Raw genomic sequence first — 25,167 nt, forward strand, 5'->3', positions numbered from 1 at the left:
TGTACCTCTTCTTCTCCTCCTCCTCCTCCTTCCTCCTCCTCTTTTTCCTCCACCCTCGTGTCTGGAGAACACAGCACTGTGTCTCAGCTCCCCAAAAATCACTGCCCCTTTCCTGTGAGCCAGTTCTGGAGAGGAAAACACACCACAGTCTGACCTCACACCTACTTACATCACACACACACACACACACTGCCTGCAGTCATGGCTCAGGAGTGTGTGTGTGTATGAATAGATTCTCTGTGGTCCGCTCCAGTTTACACATAAACACACACACACAGACACACACACACTCCCCATTAGTATGAATCCAGTTTCAGTTTGGGTCAGTGTTTTTCTTTTAAAGCAGTTCTGGACAGTAAACAGGTGGTCGGTGGAGTTTGGACACAGAGACACTCTGAGTTCTGAGTGGACTCGTATGGCTGAGTGTGTGTGTGTGTGTCTCCCAAACCTTTTAAATGGAACCTACTTTTTAAACCGCCGTGACCAAATTTACAATCGAAGTCATGACAAATTTGTAATGTTTACGACAATTTTTCCTGGCATTTCCGTGACACTTAATTTTATTTTGAACGGGTAAACCAGACATTTCCCGTACATATATATTAGTACAAATCAAATTAGATTAAGTTCAATCAAATCAACTTTGTCGTCCCCGCAGGCGAATTAGTCTTGGACAAAAGTGCCACAGCGGCTAAACTTCTTCGTTCTTTCAGCTTTCACCACAGCGGATTATCTGCCCCCATATTGTCCTCTTCCTTGTGTCCTCCTCTGCTCCAACTGTCCTCATGTCCTCCTTCCTCTGGTTTCACAAAAAAGGACTTAAATCATAGAATAGAAATAAAAGAATTTTAAATATTGCACCCACCTGAAATTTATAAGAACCTACACCTAAACCCCTAAACCTCAAGATAGTAATGTTACTTGTTGATCCAGGTACTTAAGTATTGAAATGAAGCATGTTGTGATGAAAATCGATGTATCTACTGCCCTCTCTGGTCAAACACCAGCCACTGCATTCAAATTCTACCATTTGTTTTCCTCTCGTCCAATCAGTACAAGGCTTGTTGTCCCAGGCTCCTCCCCCTGGTCCGACGTTTCTGTGTTCCGTGGCTCACGGGGGGATCCAGACAGAACTGGGTGGAGTCACGGCAGTTTCACACAGCCGTGCTATGGTGACCCCGCCCACGTTAAGGAGGTAGAGCTGATTAGTGCTAGAACTGTAAACTACTTTATTTATTTCCTTCTGTTTTGTGTCCCTTAGGGCTGATTCTAAGCACAAAAAATGTGCTTTTTAAAAGCAAGCTATAAAAAATATTATACATCATTTTATTATTATTGTTATTAAATATTCTGCTTTCATTGTTCACCTACTGTACATCTGACCTAATTATTCATATAGAATACTAATTCATTTCATAAGTTGCCAGATTTTTGTCACGACAAAACCAACATTATTTTATACTCCATGCAAAGTAAATATGACTACAGCCTGGGATATGTCGATGAGAGGGAGGGAGAAATTGTGACAGTGTTGAATATGGCCAAAAATGACGCCCTCTGGTGGAGAGTAGTAAAAATGATCTCTTCCAAGGCAAAAGCCCAGATTGACGCCCAGATATAATAAAATGCATGTTTTATGCTTTAATGAAAGTGAGAAAACAATAAATAAATTTCAGTTTCAGTGGGACATTTTTGGCGCTTAATGGTCTGAAGGTAACACTTATTTGTACACAGTGCATTTTAGCCTTAAAAGCTGAGCTGGAAATAAAAATACAGAAACTTTCAAAATTCATGCATGAATATGCATTCTTCTGATTAATCTCGCCTCCTGGTTTGGTTGATCGGACCTTGGTTTGGCAGGTGCGTCAAGAATAAATCTGTGCATAAATTTGCGACTTATTTCCAGCGATATCTGTAAAACCTTATTGTCATTTTGAAATGGTAAAGAAGTATAATTTGCAGGAGATGTTTGCTAAATTACTTAAAACTTATTTTCTTGCATGATAAAAATGATAAAATTTAGGCACATTACTCTTGTCTAAAACATGGGGAAAATTTGTTTTGGGGACCCAAAAAGCCATCTCCCATGACCCAGTTGTGTGTCCCGAACCCAGTCTTTGGGAACCACTGCCACAGAATACTTGCTGTGGTTTCCTAATAAAATTTTGTAATTGTAAAATATTTGTAATTTTACATAAATCAAATTCCGATCTGGCTTTTTCTTTAAAGAGATAGAAAATCTGGATCATTCTTACTTACATTAATTTCCCAGTTTTTTATCAGACAATATCTAGTAGTTTGTGAGACATTTTTACAAGAATATGAACCGTAATAGGTCAGATTCATGTTGTTGTGCCTCCCTCTAGTGGCTCTTCTGTGTCACAACGGCTTCTTCTTCAGTGTAAATGCAGCCACACCTACGAACACTGCAACTTCAAATTATATTCTGCAAATCAGCAGCCAAACATAATTTAGGGAGGCGATACGAGTTGGCATTTCATTGTATAACTTATTTCACAGGCAAAATATAACATTTAAACTCAGAATTGGGCCTTTTAATGTCACAAGATGCTCCATAAACGATGTAACTGTTGGGTTTGTTGTTTTTTAAATGAAAAATGTTTAAATCAGGAAAACAAAGCAGGAAAAATAGAGCAATTTTTTTCTTTTATGAAATTGATCGAATCAATTCAGAAACACAGTGTTTCAAAAGGTTTGAATGAAAAATTATCTCACGTCTTTTTTTGAAATAAAGATTATCTTAAGCATTCAGGGAAAATATTATGTTTTTATCTAAAGAAAAATCATCTCAATAATTCAGAAGACTTTGAGCAGGAAATATTTGAAAAAAAGTATGTTTTTGAAAATAATCACATTATATCATAGAAACTCATTTTATTTTCTCTGAAGTGAATGCAGTATATTTCCATTATATCCATGCTCTGTAACAGGAAATATCTTATTTTTAACACGTGTCAAAATGGTCACAATGTCAAAGAAAAAGTGTAAGACAAATAAATGCCTGAAACAGAAAATAATTTAAAATCTTGCTTTGGACGTATAAAACCATTGAAATGTAAAAGTGGTGTGAGTTTTTAAGTTACATCAGTCTCTATGGTGACGAGTGATCATATGTGTAATTCCTTCAGATAACTGTAGAGGGCAGTGTAACACAGCTTCATACTAACTTGAATTTCTTTTAAGAATTCTGCGATTAAAAGTCACTTTCTGAGAAAGAAGAACGAGAATTGTGACTTAAAATCTCAGAATTGTATGATTAACGTTGTGATTCTGAGAAGAAAAACCTGAGAATAAGAATATGTTTCCCACTTTATTTTGGCCTTTTTAAGACTGAAAACTAGAGATTGTTATTTTTAGCAGCTGCCGCTCTACTGCTCTTACATTTGCTAAGTTTGTGTCAATGACGTCGATCTGAGTGAAGCATTTTCAAACCCAAAAAGTAATAGAAGTTATAAAGTAGCACATTTTTAATGGCGGTGACAGTGGATCAACGGCCTCTGGTTGCTGTGAAGTAAAATCGCTGATTTTCTCCATGGACTTTGGTGCAGGAGAGTACAGAGCAAAGCTAATCCAGTTCCCTCTCACTACAGGCTGTCTAATGTTTTGGAAACGTTGGCAAACACACAGTAATAATCATTTGACTGTTATGCATGTTGTACACACTGTGTGGAACCCTGAAGGAAACCGTGCACTTAAGTAGGTGTAGCTTTTATGATCCTGGAGACTGTGTTGATGCCTGTGATGTCATCCAGTCTCCACCTGGCTTTGACACAAGAGGAAGTAAGGGTTAAAAATAACCTTCGGTCTCTTCTGTTAGGAGCAGGATGTGTGAACTGTGCTCACACACACACACACACACACACAGTACAGCAGGATGAGGTGATTACTGATGAAAAGTTTCAGCCCAGTTCATGTTTGTGTTTGTGTGTGAAAACAATGGTGAGCAGGGCGAGGCGGGGACAGGATATGCTGTGTTTGTGTGTGTGTGTGTGTGTGTGTGTGTGTGTGTGTGTGCGTGTTAACAATAGTGTCTGCTCATCACAAGGAACCGACCTCACCGGTTCCAAAAAAGAAAGTTTTCCGTCATTTTGACTCAAAGGTCAGAGTTTGTGTGTGTGTGTGTGTGTGGGTGGGTGGGTGTGAAAGTTGACCATCTCCTCCTCCTCCAGGTCCACCATGAGAACGACAGGCTGAGGTCAAAGGTCGGCCTCGTGCTGTTCCAGGAGCCAGAGAAGGGCGAGGCCGTGGATTAAAACTGGACCCGGGAGACAGACAAGTTTCCACATTCTGTGGCAGAGTGTGAACAGAGAGTGTTTTCAGAGAAACAGCAAATGTCAAGGCTGAGGAGCAACTGTTGAGTTCCATCACCTGCAAAAACAACTGAGGCATCACAAGAGGAGCTGCTGGGAGGAGGAGGAGCCATCTAACACTGAATTAAGACTTCTTCCTCCTGAATGTCTACTGCTGAAAGTTTTCTCATGGGTTCCTCCCTCTTAAGGCTTCCTCCTTAACACCTTCTCCTAATTGTTTCATCCTGGATGCTTCCTTGTAAACGCTTTCTTCTGAGGTCCATCTCATGAGCTCCTCCTCCGAAACGCCTTCTCCCAAATGTCTCCTGAACGTTTCCTTCTGAGATTCCATTCCCGGATGCTTCCCCATGAGGTTCTCCTCCTGAACGTCTCCTCCTGAACACTTCTTGGTGAACTCCTCCCTGAATGCTTCTTCTCAACACCTCCTTGCTTCTTCTGGAGCTCCTTTCCCTGAACTTCTCCTCCTCCTGAGCTCCTCATCTGGGTCCGGGTCATATTGGTGTTTCTCAAGGTCCTGTAGAGCAGCTCCTGTCAAGTCGACATACATCAGACAAGCATTATAGTAAATAATAAACTGAATAGAGTGGATTCAATTAAGAAGATGTTAAAAATGTCGTCTCACAGAAGCTTTTGGTTCATGTGACACTTTGCAGTGTCACATGACGAGAGTCAGAGAAGCAGCTCTGTCATTTAATCAGGCAGACATAAATAATGCAGCCAGGGTCAGTTTACTCTTCTCAGGTTTCTACGACACACCAGTGTTCACCCGTTCACCCACTCACCAGTTCACCAGTTCACCTGCGCTGCCAAACAAAGACGACGTCCACCGCGCGTGTGCCGCCTCAGCTTTAAAGGCGTAGTACTGGAGTCGTCGTAGACTCTGAGACCAGGAAAAAAAACCATTTAGTTCAAATAAAACCAAGACCAGAATATGTTCACTTCATCATACTAACTGTTTAACATCTTTATCCACTGTTGCCTCCATGTTGAAATTGAAATGTGTCACTTTAAGGTAAAAATGCAGATTTTCTCTATAGACTTTGGTGTGGGAGAGTGAGCAGATGTGTTTCTTTTCAATTCTTAACGATATCATAGACATAATCTGATTCTTTTTTTTTACATTTTATTGGGTGAAGCTGTCGTTGAGTGTCTAAAGTCTGTTCTTCCTTGTGTCCTCAGTGTCCTCCGTGTCTTCACTGCCTGGTTTGAGGACGCACGTGTGAGTGAGTAAGTACCTCGTTCAAAAACGCCACACGACGTGAGCGATCCAGTTCCAGTTCATACACATATTCCTGTTGTTGAGGCTGTGGGTTACAGCTGCAGACAGAGTAGGTCAGTGTGTCAGAATGAAGGCGGCTGTCGTCAGAGCTGCGGGGACGGGAACCCGCCTGGGGACAAGGATAGGCAAGTGTTTCCCTCCTGCAGCAGGAAATGGGCGAAACCCTGCCCATGAAAAGTAGGACTGTAGGACGCAATATGTCGTGTGAAGGAAGCCACTCCTGATAGCGCGAGCTATAGGTTTCCTGTTGTGCACCAGCAGATTTGGCCCAGACAGATGCCTGAAAAAGTGTTGGATACACACGTTGTTTTAAGTTTTACTTCAGGTTAGTTACAGACTCCATCTTTTTTTAAACCAATGATAATGTTTGTGTTTTTAAAAAGAGAAATTGTTTGGAGACTCTTTGTCTTGAGCTCCTGTGAAAACATGGCTGCTGGGAGGAAGGCTGGGGAAAACAACGGCTTTCAGCCACTTAACTAATAAAATCCACATCGACTGGAGTCTACGATATCATAACAATAAGTTGTCGGTGCTATCTTACTGTAAAAGAGTTCCTTTTTGCTGCTTTTTAAACTCTCACACCAAAGCCCATAGAGAAAATCATCGATTTTAGCAGTTGTTGATCCACCACCGTCTCCATCAATCACTTCTGAGGTTGAAAGGAACCCGAAATGACACAAACTTACCAAATGAGAGAGCAGTGGGCCAGCAGCAAGGTCAAATCTTTGATTTTCATCCATGGACTTTGGTGTGGGAGAGTGAGTGGTTTACAAAGTGACACAAATCACAATTTTCTTGTTGCAAAATGCTGCGTAACAGCGAGATAAAAAAAAAGCAGCAAAGGGTGCACTTTTTATGAGATTACTCTCCAGTCATAAATCATCATTTTTACCCGAACTGTGATATTCAAACAATCCAGCAACAACATCTCTGTGTAATACGTTTCATTAAAGGAGAATTCCGCCAGAATTTAGATCTTTTGACGGCTTTACTGCAGCAGGAGTTGAACTGGAGAGGTTAGAGAACACAGGGCGGATAATATTACACAGATAAAACTAAATAATGACACCTATTATAATAAAGATCTGCTAAAAGTGTTTTTTAGTTATATAGTAAGTCCAGTTTATCATTTATCAACCGTCCGATAGATGCAGAGGTTTTATGATGCTTATGCTTTTCGGCGTTTTACTATTTTATGACTTACGTGTTGGAACTAATTTTTGCATTTATGCACATTGTCGATATATTAAAGGGATAGTTCAGGTGGTTATATGAGGTACTGACTGCGTCAACACCAAGAAAAATACTTAATCCACTTAAAAAAAAAAAAAGGCTCGCCTAATGAAATCCCCACCAACTTATGTCAACAATACTTTAAAGAATAAGTTCACCACTTTATCTCAACATTAAACAGCCTTTCTTAACAGGATGTGGACGTTTTTGTTAACCGTTCACTCCCCACACCAAAGTCCGTAGAGAAACTCAGATGATTTTAGCTCCTGGTCTACTACAGCCTGGTTTCACAGGTTTGACTTATTTACGTAAATTCACACCGAAGATTTCAAACACCAAACTCACAAAGTATCTCGTGTAAGTTCACTGATGGAGGCAGCAGAGGATCAATAACACTGTGCGCTGTGATGTAAAATCACTGACTTTCTTTATGGACTTTGGTGCAGGAGATTAAGTGGATTACAAACCAACACAAACTGAAGTTTCCTGTTGTAAAAGGCTGTCTAATGGCAAGATTAAGTTAAAATAGCATACAATCGTAGATTTTAGAATCCAAACTATTACTTTAACACTAACAACTAATATTTACATTTTTATAAAAACCTTTTATGTGAAATTTGCTCGTGTTATTTCCTCTTTGGTTCATTTACCTCCATCATATTAGCATGTGAGCAAACGTGATCCTCTCAAAGTACTTTAGCAATATGACGGCATACCAGAAACAATTTTAATAGTTGAAATAAATACTCCATTACATGCATGATCAAAACACTTTAAAATACTATGCGACGTCTGGTAAATAGTGTAAAACCTATGGCACACACTCACAGCAGCTTTTAACCAATTCAGAATTCACACGTTGAAAACAAAAAAAAGAAAAAGAAAGAAAACATGGAGACACTCGTATCACTCTTTCCAATCTCACAAAGCACATGAAACTGAGCAGGTCAGCCAACCATAGGTTCACACAGCGAGGCTACATCCATCATCAAGGCTGGTGTTTTCACCGGAGCTGAAAACTGAGGTAAACGTTTCAGGTTTGCCGTCTGTTGATGCGAGCGGGCCTTCAGGTGATGCCGGGGTCAGGTGGAGCAGGTCGAGTCGTCCCGTGGCGACGACACAGTCCGAGTCGCATCCAGCGCGACACAGAACCGCGCAGAGGTTGGGGGCTTCTTTTGTATTCCGACACACTTTGAACCTGATGCAGAGCCGCGGCTTTCATCGGATGTTACTCTGACTCAAACCTGATGAACAGGGACGACCCAGCTGAGTCTCTTTGGTACGTCAGGACAGGACAGAGGGGACTGGACATGGTGTCGCCTCGTCCTAAGCTAATTCACAGAATGAGAGTTGACTGGCGGCAGAGTCCTCGGAGATGAGCGTTCTCTGAGTGCCTGAGTGAGCAGAGTGCAGCCGTCGGACACGGCGCACGCCGAGTTGCGCAGACGCTCCCGGTAGTCGGCCATTTTGGAACTGCTCTCAGGATGCTGGGCAACATCCCTGAGGCCCTGAGTGAGGAGGACACAGGCTGACACCACACTCATGGCCCCCCCTAAAACTGCAGTCTGTACCCCCTTCCCTTCAGTGGAGATACTCGCAGCTCTTCCGAGAAACTGAGGCTCTGTGGCGAAACCGACCAGGGCGCTGACAGCCTGGACCAGAGCGGCGCTGAAAAGGACGCAGCGGTTCCTGGTCAGCTCGCTGGGCTGGGTTTTCACCTCCTTGACGCACGCCAGGAAGGCCGTGCCGCTCGTGCTTATGCTCTTCACACTCAACTTGAACTGCTCTTTCGCAAAGCGGTCCCTGGACCTCTCGCTGGCCAGCGACGAGATGTCCGTGAGAGTCTTGAGGTTGACGGAGATGTTTTGAGAGAGCTCGAGGAGGAGCTGCGGGGTGAGGTCCGGCAGGGGGGTGATTCGAAGGACGTTGCAACTCTGGTCCACCTCATGCCGACAGCGGGTCACTTTGTATCGGTCCACCAGACCTGGCAGGCAGGGCTGAGAGCCGGGGGTCTCCGCGGCTGCCAGGTAAGCGGCGTGGGCGGAGCACTCGGTCAATGACACCACAAGGTCGGCCATCTCCAAGAGGCGGTCCCCAACCTCGGTGAAGCGGCCCATGTTGAGCTGGCTCTGGATGTCGTGGGTGAGAATGGAGAGCTCTTTAGTCCTGGCGATGACCGTGTCGCGGCACTGGTCGAACGTGTCGGCCACGGCCACGCCCTCGGTTGTCATGACCGGCCGGGTCTCACTGGCCAGCAGGAGGAGGTCGGCCACCAGCTGCATCTTGCCCTTGCATGTGTCACAGATGGAAGAGAGACGTTTCCTCTGCTGCAGACTGCCAGTGGGTGTGCTGGTTGATCCCTCGCTAGCTGATTTCCCAGAACCACCACTAGCCATAATAAGGAGAGGGGTGTGTGTGAGTGTGGAGGGGCGGTGGGGGCGGACAAAATGCTCTTCTGGAGGGATTCACTTATTTAAAGTTTCTGTTGCACACCACACTGAAGTGTTTAAGACATATTTCCAAGGTAAACTTCACCTCACTTCTTTTTCTTTTACAAACTCCTTGAACAACTGGCCGAACAGTCTTCCTTAAATTCCTTCAGAGTATAGATCACCGACTATACATCGTTTATAAGCCGACACACAGGGCATGTATTCTCAATGTAAACAAGTCAATTACTGTACGTGTTTCAATAACATCCCCACTGTCGATGAATGTGTCTCTTCAATATAATATAATCTTGTTCACCTTTAAATGCTAGCTATTTGTAATTACGACGCAACACGGCCAATCAATAATCCCCACAACTTCTGAATAATCAGTGTTAGAAGTTATATGATTTCTTTTATCTTGATGCTAAATAAATTTAAATGCCCTGAAAATATTTTTTGTTATTATTCATATATATATATATATATATATATATATTTACATATATATATAAAAAAGAAAGTCAATATCCTCATTCTAGTCCCAGGTTTTATGGAACAGATTCACAGGTTTTTGTTGCTTTAAAATAAAAAAATCACACAAGCTGCAGTGCCACCAGGGTGCCTCGTAAAACAAGGCAAAGTGCAGATTGAGAAGAAATGAAAACAATGTCAGAAGGCCCTTTTCTTTTCAAACACATTACATCTGCAAGGAAAACTGCACCTCACTTGGAGGTAAGAGTCTTTCAGTTTTTTCCCCCCACTATAATCAATGGGATATCATTTTGGGTCCAGCCTGACACAGCACCTTGATCTCGTCCAGATTGTTCCCACAGAGTTTGACCGTGCTGGTGTAGAACTCATGCTGCTTCCACGCGGGGCAACACCCGTGCAGCTCGTCCCAATAGTGGAAAAGTGTTTCTGTGTTTCCCTTCAGCACCACTAGGAGGCGTAGGCGCCTCAGTTGCAGTTTTTTGCCCCCTCTCTTTAAGCTTTGTGCGTCAATAAAACGCTATCGAGATATGTTACGACAAAGGGACCACACTGTTGTACTAAACCAGAGTGGAGTCGATTGTATGTGCCTCCCCCGGCTAATTTAGACTGGAAATCGTAGATTAAATGTAAAATATTTAGTCTTTTAAAAGTCGCCAATACTCCAATTCATGTATATTTACCCTGGAAAGAGTAGTCTTGTGTTATTGTTTGCCTCTTCGGAATCTGTGCTGTTGTTACATTAATTGATTTTACTTCATTAAAAAAAGTTGCCCCCCTCAGTCACTTCATCCTGGTGACGGCCCTGCTGCTCCAGCACCATTATTTCATAAGTTCTCCCGAATAAAATCCACCGTCAGGGCTACAGTTCAAAATAAAACAATAATAATTAAAAAACAAAAAAGCCCTTTAATCCACTTTGAATCTCTTCTTTTTCAAACACAGCCCTGGGTTAGTAGCTAGCAGTCGCCTCGACTCCATATGCATCGTCCGTGTGTCCGTACTCCTCTTTCACCGCCGCCGCCGCCTCCTCCTCCTTCACCGCCGCCTCCGCCGCGTCTTAACTCGGGAGCGGAGAGTGCCGTGTGGCCCCGCATGTCCTCTGCGTGGAGCCGCCTCTCACATCCATACCGGCCGGTGGCCCGTCAACATTTCAGTCGTTCTCTCTCCGGCTCCCACCACCGCGGCTCACGACGCCGTCCGTCCACGCAGCTGAGAGAAGGAAAAGCTGCCGTTATTCCCGCTGCTGCTGCCGCCGCCGCTGCTGCGCTTCACTACTATGAGGAAGCGGGGAGGGTGTGGTCGCGGCTCAAACGGCTGCTGGACTTTAGCAAAAAAAGTTGTGGCAGCGCGACTGGCCCCCTTCTCTTCACAAATAATGTTCCGCCATGTTTGTCAGCTGCTGCCGGTTCACTCGCATGAACGACCCCGGGGCGGGAGACTGTGGTTCCACGGCGGTCACGGAGCTCCGAGGACTTTTCTGACTGCTTTTACTTTCAGTGCTGACGGTTTCTGCCATGAGACAGCCCTCCCTCCCTGTCCCTGCTGCTGCGTCAAGTCAACAGCTAGCCCAGCCTAGCCACAACGCGACCGGAAGCGCGTGATTTCAAAATAAGAGGCGATTTGTAACGACACGCCCATTATTAACCCTTAGAACAGAGCATTCAGACTGCTTTTTCCCGTTAAATCTATAAAGACAGGGCTTTAAATAAATCAAATTATTTGTGTAATGTTGACTAAGTGAAGGAATGAACGGAATTCAAAACATACTGTGTGTATAATTGTTCCTCCTTCTATTTTGCATTGTTTTTGCACTTTTTTTTATGCCAAGTCAGCATTTATTGATTTGTTGAGTTAAACTGAACTGAACTGAACACAACTTTTGTCAGAAAGTCAATTTGGTTTCAGGGCAAGAAATATAACATTAAATGTTTAAATAGCAGTATGTTATATTTCAGTAAATTTCACAAACGTAAACATGTTTTTTGAAGATTTTGCTTGTTAATTTTAAATTTTATATAATTCAAAATCCAATTTTTCAGATCAGTAATATTTCTCATAATATTATAACTTTTCCCATAAAATTATGAATTATTTCTCTTAATATTACCACTTTTTTCTCTATTATGACTTTATTTTCATAATGTTGTGACTTTTTTCTCTGTTAATTTTGTGACTTTTTTAATATTACGACTTTATTCTCATCATATTCTAACTTTTTTTTCTTGTAACATTACAACTTTATTCTCAGAAGGTGACATTTTTCTCTCTCTTCAGTTTGGCCCTAACGTCATGTGCTTTTACTTTGGAATTGTGGATTATTAGATGTCAAATTCGTCCAAACATGAATGTCTACACTCTATGCTTCGTGTCCAGACTGAGATTTTATACGTCATATTTTGCGAATACAGCGAGTGGTATACGTTGCATGGCAGCAGACTCGGTTGGAGGCTCATCGTGTGTGTGTGTGTGTGTGTGTGTGTGTGTGTGTGTGTGGGACTTGCAGCTGCGCAGGGCACAGTGCCATTGGGTGGAGTCGACCAGAGAGGAAACAGCTCTACGCATTTTGTCAGCCGGGCTGATCTCCATGTGATCTCCTCGACCCTGTGAACTCAGTTGGCCTTCACACACACTCCCCCCCCACACACACACACACTGCTCAGTGAAGGGAAAACAATGTCACCATCATATCAGTGTATTAACAGAAAAGGGTATTTTTAAAACTGGCCTTTATATTATTATCTGTGAAGGGCCATGTGTGACTTTCTGGTTTTTTTTCCATTTTATGAAGCAAACTTCCTGAGGAAATCAGGCTTTAGATAGATAGATAGATGTATAGATACTTACTTTATTCATCTCACAGAGAAATTCACAGAGAAATTTATGGATTTATAGGCTCAAGGACACCAAAGAATGTATAAAGAAAAGTACAAAACAAACAATAAAAACCATAAAAAATGTAAGATGTGTAAAAACAGGTTAAATTGTTGAGTTTTTTTCCTTTTTCATACTGTATTGTTCTTTTTGGTCAGCTTCATTCTTTTCTATAGTGGCTAATTGTTACATAAACAAATCAGGTTTTATCTATTAGATTAATCAGACTGATTTTGTTTATTCCTTTACTTATTTTTGTATTTTTATAAATTAGAAACAGCTCAACTGTTACAAAATAAGTATTTGTTTTATGATAAATGTAGTAGCTAATTTTATTTTATTTTTACAGAAGAAGAAAAAGAAGGTTTAATTTTTGTGGCTTTATTTTGAAATTCTCTCTCAAAGCGGGCGCGTGTTGCCGGCCGGCCTCTTTACGACGTATGACGTAACATCTGCTGCTTCCTCGTGACCGGCAGACTGCGGAGCCAATCAAAACGTACCATCTGTAAATATGGCGGCGGACTTCAGGTGGAGATGTGCGGCTCTTCTGCTCTGCGCCGCTTTGGTTTGTATTTTAGCGACAAACGGCGACGAAAAGCCCCAAAAGAAGAAGAAAGACATCCGCGACTACAATGACGCAGATATGGCGCGACTCCTGGAACAGTGGGAGGTACGTGAAGCCTCTCCGTCACTCAGCTAGCTGCTAGCCTGTAGCTTAGACGTGCATTATCAGCTAGCGTTAGCACTTTGACACAACGACTGTGTTATTGTTATTTACCCACATTTGATGCAACAGCAACAGTTTATTTGGTCAGTTCTGTACATAGTAAGGCCCGAAACGTTACGATATTGTACAAAGAGCAGAATATAGAACTATTATTTCACAACATAGGCAAGAATCTTCTTTCTGGACTGACTTCCTGTGGCACAGGATGTTTTTTTGCTACTCTATTAAATTTAAACTGTTTAATTTATTGGTTAATGTAATATATATATAAAAAAGATAACATTGGTAAAATATTCTGCTAATATGAAGTGTTAATGGTAATTCCAATGTTGTCATGATCAATATCAGAAATTTAAAGGTGTGTTGGAATTTTTTTATGATATGAATTTTCTATTTTGAAACAACGATGGTGTCCTTGAAAGTCTTTTTTTGCAATGTCCACTAAACACACAATTTTCAGTTTTAATTATTTCTTTATGACATGAAGCAAAGAACCCAGGACATATTCAGAAAGCTTGTCTTAATTATTATTTGAAACTGATTATCAAAATTGTCGATGATTAATTTTATACTGGATTAACTGAATAATCGTTGCAGCCCTAATATACAGCATGACTGGTTTAGGATGAAAGGTTCCCACGGGACCTTGGAATTCTTCAAAGTTTGAACTTGAAAAAGTAAAAAAATAATAATTCAAATCCCTGGAAAGTTTTTTTTTAAATCAAGTTGCCCTCCCATCGTAAGCTGTGCAAGCACATTCAGTCCTTGAGTTTTAGGGATTTGTTCCTGGAAAATCTTTGTAAAGGTGTGGGAACCCTGATGAGAACCACTGAGTAAAGGGTCTCATGTTCATCTCATGATCTCATCTAATTCCACAGGAGGATGATGACATTGAAGAAGGTGACCTCCCAGAGCACAAGAGGTCTCCTCCCCCCATTGATTTATCTAAGATGGATGCCTCCAAACCTGAGGACCTGCTCAAAATGTCCAAGAAGGGTCGGACGCTGATGGTGTTTGCGACGGTGTCGGGAAGTCCCACTGAGAAAGAGACCGAGGAGCTCACAGGCCTGTGGCAGGGAAGTCTCTTCAACGCCAACTATGATATTCAGAGGTAACTTTACTCACTAAACCCAACCCTCATCAACTAGCTGCTCTTCAACGAGGTGGTTAATCAATAATCATGCATGAGCAAAGCCTGATGAAGTTTTACAGAGTTCTTCTTGTTTCTACTCTTTGAGGACAGTGACATCTAGTGGGCAATATAGCAGCCCTGACTCACCGTTGTATCTGATGCCACATAATCCAATGCGTCACCAGGTTTCTTCTGGAATTTTCAACCATTTTCATTTGAAGGCCTTAATCAACAATGGAGTTGTAATGGATCTGTGGGCGGGGCCATCTGTCATGGCTAGTTGTGATGAAAGTATAAAGAGAAGGGAGGAGGAGAGAAGCAGGTGTAGAACAGTCTATTTTTAGGGCAATAATCTGATTTATTTCCTTGAGTACAATGAGGAAGCAATCGGTTGAACTGGTCAAAGTACTCGCAGCATTTATTGTTCTTAAATCTTAAATTAATAGTTCAGGTTTTTTTTTATACTACTGCCATATGCTCAGCACCACCTGAGCTGTGCACGCCCCCTGCTGGCCTACTCCACCTGGAACCACCTGGTTGCTTTCTAAGATGGTCATTCTCAACAAAATCGATAGAGAAAATCACTGATTTTACATCAAGGCAAACAGGAGTTGTTGATCCACTGCTGCCTCCCTCAATAAATCCAAATGACATATTTTGCGAGTTCTTTGAAATTCCTTATTTTGTGTTGACTAAGAGTCACAAACTAATTAAACGAGGCAGCTGTAGACCAGGAGCTCCTGTGTTCATGTGAGCTTAAAACACAGATTTTCTCCATGGACTTTGGTGAGCAGCAGTTCATGAAGCTGCAAAAACTTCAGTCGGACAATAATGCCATCTTATGGGGATATAAAGTGACAGATATATTTTTTATGATTTTAAGACCGCTGTAGAAGAAGAGAACAAATGGCACGCTTTGTGTAGCTCACGTGACGTTATTCTGGAAGAAGTGTTTGAAAATGGCGGAGGCGGACACAGCAGAGAGAAAAATGTACGACCCAAGTCGTCAAAAGTATGGGAGCGCTTTACATGAACGCCTTCAAAGAACAGCGTTAGGTGCAAAATGTGCACAACCGATCTCGTGCAGCAGAACATCACCGCATGAGCACCTGAAGAGGAAGCATGTTGGAGCCATGGCTGAAGGAGATTCACGTTAAGTTCGTAGTAAGTTAATTTATCACTTATCCATCAACAAAAGAGGAAAAGGTAGAAACATTTGACGATAGTTGCCTGAATAATGGTGTATAATAATTATTCAGAGACCGTTTAATGTGAATCCTTCATTTCTTCATAACAGAAACTTAAGCAATATCTGGTCAAATATACATTAATTGCATTTCCATTTTGTTGAGAGAGAGAGTGAGTGAGAATGTGTGTCTTTTTTAATAATCTGAAAAATAATCGATAGTTGATAGCTCCTGTTTATTAATTGACTAAAACCACTGTTTTTCCTCGTGTCGCAGCTGGCAGCCATGTTTTGTCCTAATCTGAGCCTGGATATCCATTAATTTCATAATATTTAATTATTTGAGCTGACAGAATTAAATGTGTCTCAGTCTGGATTGTGAGCTTAGTTTGGTTTGTGTCCACTCAAATGTGTCAATGTGTCCTAATGTCATGTAAAGATACTGTTTTAAAGTCAGTAACATCAGCAGAACATCAGAGTGGATATGTGTCTGTAGTCTGGAGCAGAATCAGTGAACAGAACCTGGTGTGATCCTCCTGCAGGTTCGTGGTGGGCTCCAACAGAGTGATCTTCATGCTGCGGGACGGCAGCATGGCCTGGGAGGTCAAAGACTTCCTGGTGTCTCAGGAGCGCTGCTTGGACGTCACAGTGGAGGGACAGGTTTTCCCCGGAAAGGCTGCCAAGAAGGACGACGCCAAACACGACCAGCAAAACGAAACCAACGCCCAGAAGAAGAGCAGCAAGAAGAAGAAGAAGAAGGCGGAGAGCCAGAAGCCGGACGTCGAGGGCAACAGAGCCAGTCATCTGAAAAACGAGCTGTGATGGAGTAAAGCCGGTGAGAGGAGCCATGGGTCACTTTTTCTTTTCTTTTTTTTAATCTTCTGGCCTTAGATCGAGGTGTTTGAGGAGCTGCACGACCAAGAGACCATGCTTTGGTTCAGAGTTGGCAGTTTGAGTAAACTCCCTCATCCCGTTCAGTACATTAACCAGGATCGCTGAGCTGAACTGTCTGCCCTCACTGGATCACATTGGTGTGACAAGTTCATTCTTTAAAGGGACTGTCCCAAGTTTCTTTGAAGTGAGGTTGCATGAGGTACTGACGTAAAATAAGTGACGACTGTGTCGTGCACGCCCCTGCACCGAGAACCAACGTGAGACGTGGAGGATTGCTCAGTGTGACTGACTTACTTCAGTGTGAAATCCTTTTTATCCACATTTACCTCAGTGATACAAACTCGACAAATGATGCTGCAGTAGAGCAGCAGCGTCCGTCTGTCTACAAGCTAAAAATGACACGAATTGGAAGTTTCCTGTTGTTAACAGCTGTCTAATGACAAGATAAAGATATAAATAGACTGATGACATAAGTTGACATTACGTGAGCCTCGGGGTGGTACTCGGTGCTTGGTCAGTACCTCATAAAACCACACGACAAAAAAAACTGTATCCCTTAAAATCATATTCACTTTGTTACACACATTGAGATTCACCTGTAACGGCTGTGCTGACTGGTTTGATCATTCTTCTGTTGCATAATCAAATGAAAACTGATGCACACACTATTGTGTAAGGTACGTGTTATTAATTTTTACCTGGAGCCAAGTCACAACAGGAAGTGGTTTTTCCTGGGACTGACATGGAGTTACCATTGATCAGATGGTCCAGGTCCTGGTCCTGATCGAGGTCCAGGTCCAGGTCAGTGTTAGACATCGTTCACGTCCAGCAGCACTTTTGAGATTTGACACAAAAGTTATCACCTGCATTTTCTGTTTGATTTTTTTCACTGAATACAAAATAAAACTTGTTTTTTTTTTCATAATTGTATGAGCTGTTGTTGTTGGAAGCTGGATTTTTGGGTTTTTGGCCCATATATTTAGCCAATTCATTGTTTTTCCTCCATCTAATGGAATGTAACAGTTTAACGATAACAAATAATGCAAAAAACGAACAACACTAATGTTGTGTCTCTCTAGCCATCTTCTTATGTCTGCAGTGCAGTAAACTGAATTTTAAATACATGAAACCGGTTTTTTAATGTAAAAAAAAACATTTTTAGAATTGAAATAGAACAATAGAAGTGACATCCCTTTCCCTCCAAATACATTTTTTTAAAATACAAAAAGGACATTACTTTAAAGTGCTTGTTCTCCTTCATTTGAAGAACATTCTGTCGGCACATTAATAACAAATGTTTAATTTTTTGCTGAATTATCTATAAAAAAAACAAGAATTGAAGCCAAAATATTATATTCTGTCAATGATATAATCAATATTTTTAAAAAGAAATAAAACCGTAAACTTGTTATCATTATAACATTATTTTAAAAATATATCCATTTCAGTCTTTCCCCAGACTAATTTGGTAAGTTAATTTTCCTTATTGTTGTCTTTTGTTCTTTGTATTCCTGAACATATTGTATGTAGTTGCTCATCTAATTATTTAAATAATAATTTCGACTTTTTAATGTCATCATTTCGCCTCTATTATGTTATAATTACGACTTTTTATCTCATATGACTTTTCATTTTTTCAAATGAATATACTTTCAACGACCTCCTGTTTTAGATAAACCTGCTGATGACACAGCAGGTATTTTTTTGGGCCAAAGAAAAGAGTGAAACCGACGTCAATGTAAAGTTTTATTGGTGGTTGCAATCACAAACTGGTGATCCACAGATTACCAGCAGTACTTTGCACAGGTGCATACTGCCCCCTGCTGGACAAGGGTGTAACATGTCACTTACTCAGAGCAAAAGGTGATGAATGACTTCATAAGCTCCTTTTAATTTTTAAACTTAACAATTTAAAAGAGCTTGGATTAAAAAAAACACAGGGTAACACACGTAAAAATTTTAATAAAAAAAAAAAATATATATAAAGCTTTAAAGGACCAGATTTAGCTGCATTTCGGGGTGAAGTTGCATGCTGCAACCAACTGAATACTACATACAAAATACTGTTCAGATGATGGCGAATTTCAAACCACTTCTTCAATTTCTTTTCATAATTCTGCACCTTTAACTCTTCTGTGACCGCTGTGTCGTAACTCCCGAGACACATAAACACAACAACATAAACAATAATAACAATAATAATAAATAACCATCACAATGGTTGTGAGCCAGCAGTCTCGGGACTTCGATCTGAGGAAAAATATGAGCAAAATAAAGAAAACAAAACAATAAACCCTTAATGAGAGGTTTGATTCACTGAGATAAACCCAACTCAACCCAGTTAACGATGGATTATTTTGTCAATAAGTGTCTGATGGCAGTAATCATTTGTTGGATTTGGGGACGACACACATGCAGGCCACGGGGACTTTGATGGACTCGATGGTGAGCAGATACTTGTGCTTGTTGTGCTTGTTGTGCTTGTTGGTTGGACACTGTTTCCTCCTCAGCACCGTCACCTGCACCGTCACAGGCACAGAGTTGTAGCTCAGGTCCTCACGCTGGTTCACCACGCAGCCTCGACACAGGCACTCTGCAAAGCCCATGTTAGGAGGGATCCTGTCCACGTCTCTGTCCACTCTGGAGGAGACACACAAGTGATGTCACAGTGATTCCAATGTTTTAAGTTTTTGTACTTTATTTATCTCCTTAGGATAAATAAAGCATTTAACCCATCGTCTACTAGAAACCTTCCTAGAATTAGGAGCAGGGGGCAGCCTCTGAGCATGGGTACACCGGCCCTTTGACCCGGTGGGGACTCAAACCGGTTACAAGCCAAGTTCCTTATCCACTTGACCATGGGCTGCCCAAAAAAAGGAGCAGCAATGTCACAGTGATTTCACAGTGATGTCACACTGAACTGCTATCAGTTGTCAATCATCATCACCATTAACCGGTAAGAGCAAAAACTAGTGATGAATTTACTGATTGTCAAATAATTAATTCAGTGGCATTTGTAAAATAACAAACATTGGAGTTTACAACTAAGATATTATTATTTCTTTCAGTTAATGAATGTAATCATTTCTTATAATTCGGACAGTGTTTTAGACTCTGATGACACCTGGACTCACTCACTTGTACCTCCACGGGGCCAGAGAGCGTTTACTCGCGTCCCCTCCCGCTTGGGCGCAGGTGCGCTTGTTTTCCTGGCCGGGCGGCGGCGGCGGCGGCGGCGGCCAGGAAAACGAGAGACTGAGCTTGTCCCAGCGTCTCCTGCTGATGCACCTGCGGGAGCCGTCAGCTGCAGAGGAGGCGCGGTGACTGAGGAGCAGCAGGGAGCCGAGGCACGAGACCTGGAGACAGGCACAGCGTTAATCACCAATGATCAATCAATCAATCAATACATGTCAATTCTCTGTTACCATCTGCCAGACCCAAGCCATGATGAGTCCGCACATGTGTGAGTGTGTGACCGTGCGCTCCATCGCTCCTGGTGTGTGTATATATAGACACACACACACACACACACACATTCCTGCGTGTGTGTGTGTGTGTGTGTGTGTGTTTGTATATGGGGGAAAGTCCTTAAACGTTGACTTATTTCCTTTAGTGAGTGTGACCACGTGACCATGTCACCTCCCTTCCATTTCACTTCAGCTTCAGTTCCTTCCAACACCTGCACTGAATTCTTTTATTAGAGTTTTGAGGTTTTTTGTTGTAGTCATTAATATTTTGTTTGTTGAACAGAAACTGCAGAAGAAAAAAAAGAAGATAAATTAAGAGATGGAACTTGACCACAGATTGACAAAAAAAGAGATACAAATGACCACAAAGAGACATAAAATGACATTAGAGTGACAAAATGAGACATTTACTGAAGTAATACGTGATGATATTATTGTTAAAATGTTAAGTATTTAGTACCAACTTGCATATAATCCACAAATTTGACACCTGTAGTGTTTTTCTTAAGGTTGAACGCGCTAGTTAGCATGCTAACATCAACAGGCTACAGTTACGACACAAAGGATATCTGTCAGCGAATTATTTTGCATTTTGACTTGAAGTTTTCAGCATATATATATATATATATATATACATACATATATATACTGTATATGTATAGTATCTCACTTTGATTTCACTGTGTTGTTATTCTTCTCAGCACAGATTAAACAACAAAATTGTTGCTGGGCAACTTAACTGTGTTTGTGGCTGTAAATCTTTTATTCTTTAATATTTAAAATAAAGATTCAATTCAAGATTCAAAGTGTTTATTGTCATATGCACAGTGAAGAAACACGTTTCCCTGTACAATGAAATTCTTACTTTGCTGTCCACTCAAAAACACCAGCATAAAGTAGAAAAGAAAAGAGATGCTTTTGTAAAAAAAAAGTGTAAATATACATAAGAAAAATATAAATATTACAAAGAAACTAAAATAACATATATGCATAAAATAAGTGTAAACATATGCATATATACAAGGAATAAGAATATTACAAAAAAAAACTAACATGACATATATGCATAAAATAAGTGTAACATATGCATATAAACAAGAAATAAGAACTGTACATAAAGTGAACACTGGTTGTGCAATTTAACAGATTTAAAGTGACATGTTTCAGGTTTTAAAGTGACGGTAACAGATTAAAGTGACAGTGTAACCAGGTGACAGGATTATTGTAGTCCCGTTCAGCTGTTGAGGATTCTGATGGCAGTGGGGTAAAAAGAGTTCTTTAGACGGGTTGTCCTGCATTTGGCACTCCTGTACCTCCGTCCTGAGGGCAGGAGTGTAAACAGTCCATGTTGTGGGTGGGTGCTGTCTTTGATGATGGTGGCAGCTCTCCTGTGGACTCTGCGGTGGTAGATGCTGTGCAGTGAGGGCAGTGGGGACCTGGTGATCCTCTCAGCTGTCTTTACCACTCTCTGCAGGCGTTTGCGGTCCATGGCTGTAGTGCTGATGCAGTTGGTCAGACTGCTCTCCACGACACAGCTGTAGAAGTTGCTGAGGATCTTCAGCCTCCTCAGAAAATACAATCGTTGCTGTGCTTTCTTGAGCAGCTGTGTTGTGTTGGTGGTCCATGTGAAGTCCTCAGTGATGTGGACCCCGGGGTACTTAAAGCTGCTCACCCGCTCCACTTCAAGATCCCGGATAAACAGTGGTTGGTGAGGTCTCGTCTCCTTCCTCATGTCCACTATCATCTCCTTCGTCTTGTCTGTGTTTAGGGTGAGGTTGTTGTCCTCGCACCAAGAAACCAGACTGTCCACCTCCGTCCTGTAGGCCGCTTCGTCCGCCGCAGTGATGCATCCTATCACTGCAGTGTCGTCAGCAAACTTCAGGATGATGTTGTCTTTATGGGAGGCGACACAGTCATGTGTAAACAGGGGGGCGGGGTGCAGCCCTGTATGCACCACGGATGTTGCTGTAAACATGGTCCAGAGTGTTCTTTTCACGGGTGGGAATGTCTACATGCTGGCGGTATTTGGGGAATACAGTCCGTAAGTTGCACTGGTTGAAGTCTCCAGCAGTGATGAAAACAGCATCGGGATGAGTAAGGGTTATTATGTGTCTTTGGTGTTAATAATTGTGTTATTATTGCATTTCCATCAGGATCAGTTGACGTGATTTGTGCGTGTTTTGACAGGCTAAACCACTGAGTCCTTAATTTGACACAGTGCCCTGATTGTCTTTCACATGGAAGGTCCGGTGTGTAAAGTTCAGCTCACCATGAACAAACAAAACATCTTTTTTGAGTTGTGATGCTAACGAGGGCTGTGACTCATAATTAATCATTTAGCTTGCAGTCATTTACTGTACCTAAGTATGAAATGTAATTTTCTGATATAAAATGTACTTAAGTTTTAGAAGTAAAAGTATTCAAAAAATGAGAGGTTGGGATTGAGCCATGGTGGCTCAGGGGTTGTCTTTCAACTGGAAGGTTGTGGGTTAAATTCCTGGCTCTGCTAGTCTATATGTGTCCTTGAGCAAGACACTTAACCCCATGCTGTAGCGTGTGAATGGGTGAAAACTGTTGTGTAAAGCATCTCGTCAAGACTAGAAAAGCTCTATATAAATACAGACCATAATACCAACTCTGGTCGTCGCGGGTAACAAAGATAGTTAGAGAGGAATGTAGTGGAGTAAAAATAAAAGTTGCCAGAAATATAAATAACAAATGGAAGTACAGATCCGTGAAAGTAATGACGTGTTTGTACATTGTTAGATTGCATTGTTTTACTCTTTCTCTTTCACTTCCCTGTAGATCAGAGTGCTGATAGTGAGTTATGCAGTGAACAGTTGTAAATCTGGCCCTGACACAGCGTCATCTGTGTGTGTGTGTTTGTGTGTGTCTCTAAAAATAGAACATAAAACATTTATATCTTGCATGTCCACAGTGGGCGGGGCCACAGTGGCATTGCATCATTACATCGCGTGGACTTTGACTGCAAAGAGGTCATTTGTTCCTGTACAGTACCCGTGTCTAAAATCTAAGTTTCATGTTCCCACTGAATATCCCTCAACTCAATCTACGTAGCGTCAGTTAGCATCAGGGCTGCGACGATATTAATCCATTACCAAATATAGTCAACTATTTTAAAGAGTTTCTTTGCTCCTCACAACAAAAGGAATCATTAAAACAAGACGTTTGAAACCCGTCAACGAGCAGTGAAATAGAATAGAAATACTTTATTCATTGTTTCAACATAGCAGCAATACAAACAAATATTATAAACATAAAATGTAAAATGTGCAACAGTGGGGAAAAAAAAAAAAAGCGCAATAATAAAGGAATGGCATAAAGGAGTGCAATGGTATACCATATGCCACGGAGAAAAAATGTGCATTGTGCAAATGAGCAGTTTAAGAAAAAAAAAAAGAAAAAAAGGAATTTAACCCACAACCTTCCAAAGACAACTCACTGTACCCCTGAGCCACCATGGCTCAATCCCAAAATACAAACACTTTGTTTCCTGATCGAGTGATGCTAGAACTGTATAATAATAGAATCATAATCTCCTAAGGGAGACCCCTGACGCCCTTCGCCCTTCTGAGAGAACCATTTTCTGTGCGTGCACCTGTGATCCGGTAAAGTTCGCTTTGCCTTTTGGCTCAGCACCTGTTTACGTATAAGAAAGCGCTTAAAACTGTGAGCAAAAGAACAAAGTCTCCAGAGCCATTTAGGCCCCATTCCATTTCACATATTTGGATGGAAGAATGTGGCGTGAGGGGGCGTGGTCTTCACATAGATGCTTTATTGCTTCAGGAAATGAAGCTGACGGGGATTTTCCCGCCCCACTCTGATTGAAAGATACAAATGGCGTGTCTTGTTTTCACTCTCTTCACTCGTCATAAAATCAACTACAACAGTACTGCATACACTACAACGCCACCGTGTTGTTGGTTCTGTTCCGGGAACAGTTCTGCAGTTTCTACGTCTGGGTCAAAGACCGGGGAGGACATAGTGGTGCATGTGCAGAACACAGTCATATCCTGAACCTGAATATCCAGGTATGCTAACCCTAACCGGATTAAGACTAGCTCGATTTTAGTCGGACTAACGTGTTTACGTGACATTAAGAATACTGAATTATTGTCTTGATCAATAATTCAATAAGAAAACTGTCATACAGATGTTTCTGTCTATTGTAATTGTAATTGTTACGAACTTAATTCGTACTTCCTCCCTTCCCAGCGCGCCGCAGTGTTAGTGACTCATGTAACGTGGATCCTCCTCCGAGGGAATCCACAAACGACCGCGGCTCATTGACTCGGATCTGCCCACTCTGGCAGAGCAAGCACACATTTCACAAACTTCTCACAAATACCAGTCGTGCCAGTGAGGTGATGCAAGCCCGCAGCTGACTCCGCCCCCTCACTATAAATGATTGCTGTCTCAGTTTAGACAGAGGTGCTGCACCATTTCACTCAGGAACTCTTCCAGAAACGTCTTCTAAAATACAGTCGGTTAACTGTGGCTGAGAGTTTTGTTTGTTTCTTTTTGGGACACAACCTCATCTCTATGAGCCATATTTAAAATGTTTATAGAAGACTTGTGTTACTGCTTTTCCTCCGTTACCGTTTCATTGTTTCCATTGTTCTTATCTTATCTGTAGGAGCATTTCTCCACCCAGCGTGATTTCCACATTCACGAGCCGACCACTGCATGAAGGTGCCACAGAAGAAGTGAAAAATTACAGGTGATTTATTTTCGTTTCTTATTAACTTATTTACACACCAATAGATTTTGCCCAAATATCAGCATTTTTCATGATCTACACCCACGTGTATCCCTGGTGGCCTTTCTGACTCTTGATTGACCAGAGAATCCAGAGTTTACTCTCCAATCACTGTGTTATTTTCCCGTTGCCTAACCCTAAAAGCCCTGTGAAGTGAAGACCACGTACGATATCATCAATATCCTTGCGAGTGTATACACACACACACAGATCCTCTTCTCCTCTAGAACAGGACTCTCAAACTGATCTGTCTGTCTGTCTACCTACCTATATATTAATAAATATTCTTTTGTTTTTCTTTCTGTCACATTATTGAACAGTATGGAATTGATTAAAGCATTAT

General features: G+C 41.5%; 3 protein-coding genes across 3 annotated transcripts; 1 reads left to right on the forward strand and 2 right to left on the reverse strand.

The window, feature by feature from the left end:
• Positions 1-7,556: 7,556 nt before the first annotated feature.
• Positions 7,557-11,097, reverse strand: tlnrd1 (talin rod domain containing 1). The gene has a single exon (XM_044029931.1). It carries the CDS (start codon positions 9,237-9,239, stop codon positions 8,175-8,177), a length of 1,065 nt encoding a protein of 354 aa, XP_043885866.1. The 5' UTR covers positions 9,240-11,097; the 3' UTR covers positions 7,557-8,174.
• Positions 11,098-13,120: 2,023 nt separating this feature from the next.
• On the forward strand, positions 13,121-17,701 carry mesd (mesoderm development LRP chaperone). Its single transcript, XM_044030115.1, has 3 exons — positions 13,121-13,308; positions 14,244-14,476; positions 16,226-17,701. The coding sequence occupies exons 1-3, from the start codon at positions 13,150-13,152 to the stop codon at positions 16,503-16,505; spliced, it is 672 nt and encodes a 223-aa protein (XP_043886050.1). The 5' UTR covers positions 13,121-13,149; the 3' UTR covers positions 16,506-17,701.
• Positions 17,702-18,514: 813 nt separating this feature from the next.
• On the reverse strand, positions 18,515-20,103 carry LOC122772250 (interleukin-17C-like). Its single transcript, XM_044030116.1, has 3 exons — positions 20,003-20,103; positions 19,716-19,933; positions 18,515-19,217 (listed from the first exon to the last, which is right to left on the reverse strand). The coding sequence occupies exons 1-3, from the start codon at positions 20,063-20,065 to the stop codon at positions 18,962-18,964; spliced, it is 537 nt and encodes a 178-aa protein (XP_043886051.1). The 5' UTR covers positions 20,066-20,103; the 3' UTR covers positions 18,515-18,961.
• Positions 20,104-25,167: the final 5,064 nt, after the last annotated feature.

This window comes from Solea senegalensis, linkage group LG7 (genome assembly GCF_019176455.1).
Source record: "Solea senegalensis isolate Sse05_10M linkage group LG7, IFAPA_SoseM_1, whole genome shotgun sequence".
Classification (NCBI taxonomy): domain Eukaryota; kingdom Metazoa; phylum Chordata; class Actinopteri; order Pleuronectiformes; family Soleidae; genus Solea; species Solea senegalensis.